Source organism: Fukomys damarensis, unplaced genomic scaffold, assembly GCF_012274545.1.
Source record: "Fukomys damarensis isolate Sample0158 unplaced genomic scaffold, DMR_v1.0_HiC HiC_scaffold_16, whole genome shotgun sequence".
Classification (NCBI taxonomy): domain Eukaryota; kingdom Metazoa; phylum Chordata; class Mammalia; order Rodentia; family Bathyergidae; genus Fukomys; species Fukomys damarensis.
The window spans coordinates 24605471-24608288 of record NW_022900928.1 but is presented as its reverse complement, the minus strand read 5'-3'; the positions used below and the strand labels follow the sequence as shown (position 1 = coordinate 24608288).

Here is a 2818-nt window from a genome sequence, read left to right as displayed (position 1 = left end):
AAGAAGTCAAACTCCATTGAAATGTAGCACTGAAACCCCTTCTCTTACCACATTAATTAGCATTCAAAACAAGGCATGGAGGGCTTTATTGAGAAGAAAAAAATCATATGTGCATGTTCCAAGTCATGGTGAAGGCAAGTCCAATGTGCCAACTCTGATCTTTAGGTGAGTGTAGAAGTAAAAGTCTGCAACTACCAGGAAGCACAGGCTAACAGTGGTAGTCCTGTACACCTTGATTAAGATTCTACATATATAAAATGTTATATTGTATTAATGTTAACCAAAAAGGTAATTATGGCTGAGTGTGGATATTGTAATGAAAAGTGGTTTATTTCATTTTTCTGAATTACATCAAATTTAACAGAAAATATGCATATATTCAAAAATTCAACTAACATTTTAAAACTAGAGGAATTGAGATGTGTCATGTACGCATACCAACCCCACCCAAGCAATGTAAACATTATGTATTCCAAACATGTACAAAAAAAGGAAATGATCAGAACATAGGAGGTGGTGAGGGAGACGGGAGGGAGAATAAAGAAAGATGTATTATGTACATGTAACAACCCCCCACAAAGAATGTAAATACCACATGCTACACACATGTACTAGTGACCTAAACTAAAAAAAAAAAAAAGGCACAATATAACAAATAATTATGTTTCTTCTTCCTCTTCCTGGATGATGGACCTGTATCTTGGTTTGAAAACCATAAATGAGAAGTTAATGCATTTTCCTCTTTCATCTCACCCCTAAGGATCAATCCAAATACTACTACTTATGAAGGTGCAACACATGGGAAAATCCATCCAGCTGGGCAGAACGCTAGTCTTCTCTTTTCTTCTGTCATGTACATGTTGAACTCCTCCACTTCCTTCAGTTGCTAAGCTACAGATATCTCCAGGGAGTTAACAACAACTAGACGACAGCCATACACTTGGATGGAGTTTGGTGCTTTCTATGCCACTGACATGTACTGCAATAGTGTGTGTTTGTGTGTGTGGGTGGGTGGGAGGGCACTTCAATTCTCTGGGACTCTTTTCTTAAATGTACACATGCACATTTCTAGGAACAAGGATATACATTCAAGTAGAGGCACTTATCTACCCGAATGACTATGTCGGGTTACAGTCTGAGGTCTCAGCCCCAGAAACCCTTGCTTCAGGAGCCCTGTCCACCTCGTGTGGAGAAACACCCTACTCACCGAGCCCAGCCACCCTCCTGCGCTGCAGCCTCTTGAGTATTTTCTCTCTAATCTCCTTCGTCTTGACACTGTAGAGGATAGGGTTCAGCAGCGGGGGGAGCAGGAAGTGGACATAGGAGAGAAGAGTGTGTGCAGGCTGAGGGAGTGGCAGCTTGAGCCGGTTTACGAGGGCCAAGAGAATCATAGGGAGGTAGAAGAGGAGCACAGCAGAGAGGTGAGCGGCACAGGTCTGAGCAGCCTTCCAGCGATCCTCACTGGAGGCCACACTGTGCAGCACTCTGCCAATTAGGCCATAGGAGAAGAAGATAAGCAAGGGGTCTAATGCCATAGCTGATAGGACCACCACGAGGCTGTAGAGCGCACCCCAAGCTCCTGGGCAAGCCAGCCGGGCCATATCTGGATGCAGGCAGTAAGAATGAGTCAGGGTCTGTGGGTGGCAGTATGGCATGTGGGCCAGGAGAAAGGGCAGAGGCAGGTGGACACCCAGGCATCGGAAAACAATGGCCAAACCGATCTTGCTAATGGTACCATTAGTGAGGATTGTTGGGTAATGGAGTGGGCGGCAGATGGCCAGTGCCCGATCAAAGGCCATGGCTAGCAAGACAGAGGACTCCATGACGGAAAAGACATGGACAAAGAACATCTGCAGGAGGCAAGCTGAGGCAGGGATAGAGTGAATGTTAGCAAGGGCCAGGCCCAGCAAGGTGGGCATTAGGGCTGTGGTCAAACCAACATCGGACATACTGAGCAGGAAGAGGAAGAAATGCATTGGGCGATGTGGCGTGGGCTCCAGGGCAATGATCCAGAGGATAGTGCCATTGCCCAGGGCAGAAAGGAGATAGAGAGCAAGGAGAGGTACTGTCCACCAGGATGGTACAGCTGATAGGCCTGGCATGCCCACCAGCCGGAAGGTGGGAGCCATCGAGGTGCTGCTGTTGGGAGCTGCCGGGGTGAGGAGTGTGAGCATAGTTCCGCATTACCATGTGAACTCTGGGACCTGGAAATTAATTAAAGATGTTTGCTTAATCTTGTGACATAATTGTTTACAGATTTCTACAATAGCCTGATTCTCTCCTCTCCTGCTCCATGACGTGTTCCTTCCTGTGAACACACCCTTCTAAAGGCCCATGCCATGTACCTCCCTGGGCTGGGAGCTTTTTCTGCAGATGTTCTCAGAACTCTCTTCCTCTCTCTGAACTTTTTTCCCAAAGTCCTTTAATCCTGCATCTCTCTGTAGCTTTTCCCTAATTTAACTCTCTCCCATATCTGACAAACACCAGAAGAGAGGTCTGTGCTCCCAAATCCATTTTTATTTACCCTCCTCTCAACCCCATGCTTCCTTCTGTGCTGCCTTAGCGCAGTCACATTTGGTCCACCTTACCTGTTCTCTTTAAAGTGCTTGGTACTTTGTTTCTAAATCAAGGGGCGTTCATTTTCTCCTGAGCAGTTTTTTTTTCTCAGCCATCTGTGGATGTATACACTGGCATTTCTTTTACTATTCATTAAGCTTATTGGTACATTTTATATATACAATATGATGACATTCATCATTGGGAATTTGTACCTTTATATGCTGTATCTTGGTTCTATTCCTGAGCAGTTTTTTTTTCT

The 2818-nt window shown here is 45.2% G+C and overlaps 1 protein-coding gene across 1 annotated transcript; it reads right to left on the bottom strand.

Moving 5' to 3' along the window:
- Positions 1-1199: 1199 nt before the first annotated feature.
- Positions 1200-2174, bottom strand: LOC104857912 (olfactory receptor 51S1). The gene has a single exon (XM_010617979.1). The coding sequence runs from the start codon at positions 2172-2174 to the stop codon at positions 1200-1202; it is 975 nt and encodes a 324-aa protein (XP_010616281.1).
- Between the last annotated feature and the right edge of the window lie 644 nt (positions 2175-2818).

Coding starts and splice junctions, on each gene's coding strand:
- LOC104857912 (XM_010617979.1), bottom strand. CDS start 2,174: ATGCTCACACTCCTCACCCCGGCAGCTCCCAACAGCAGCACCTCGATG.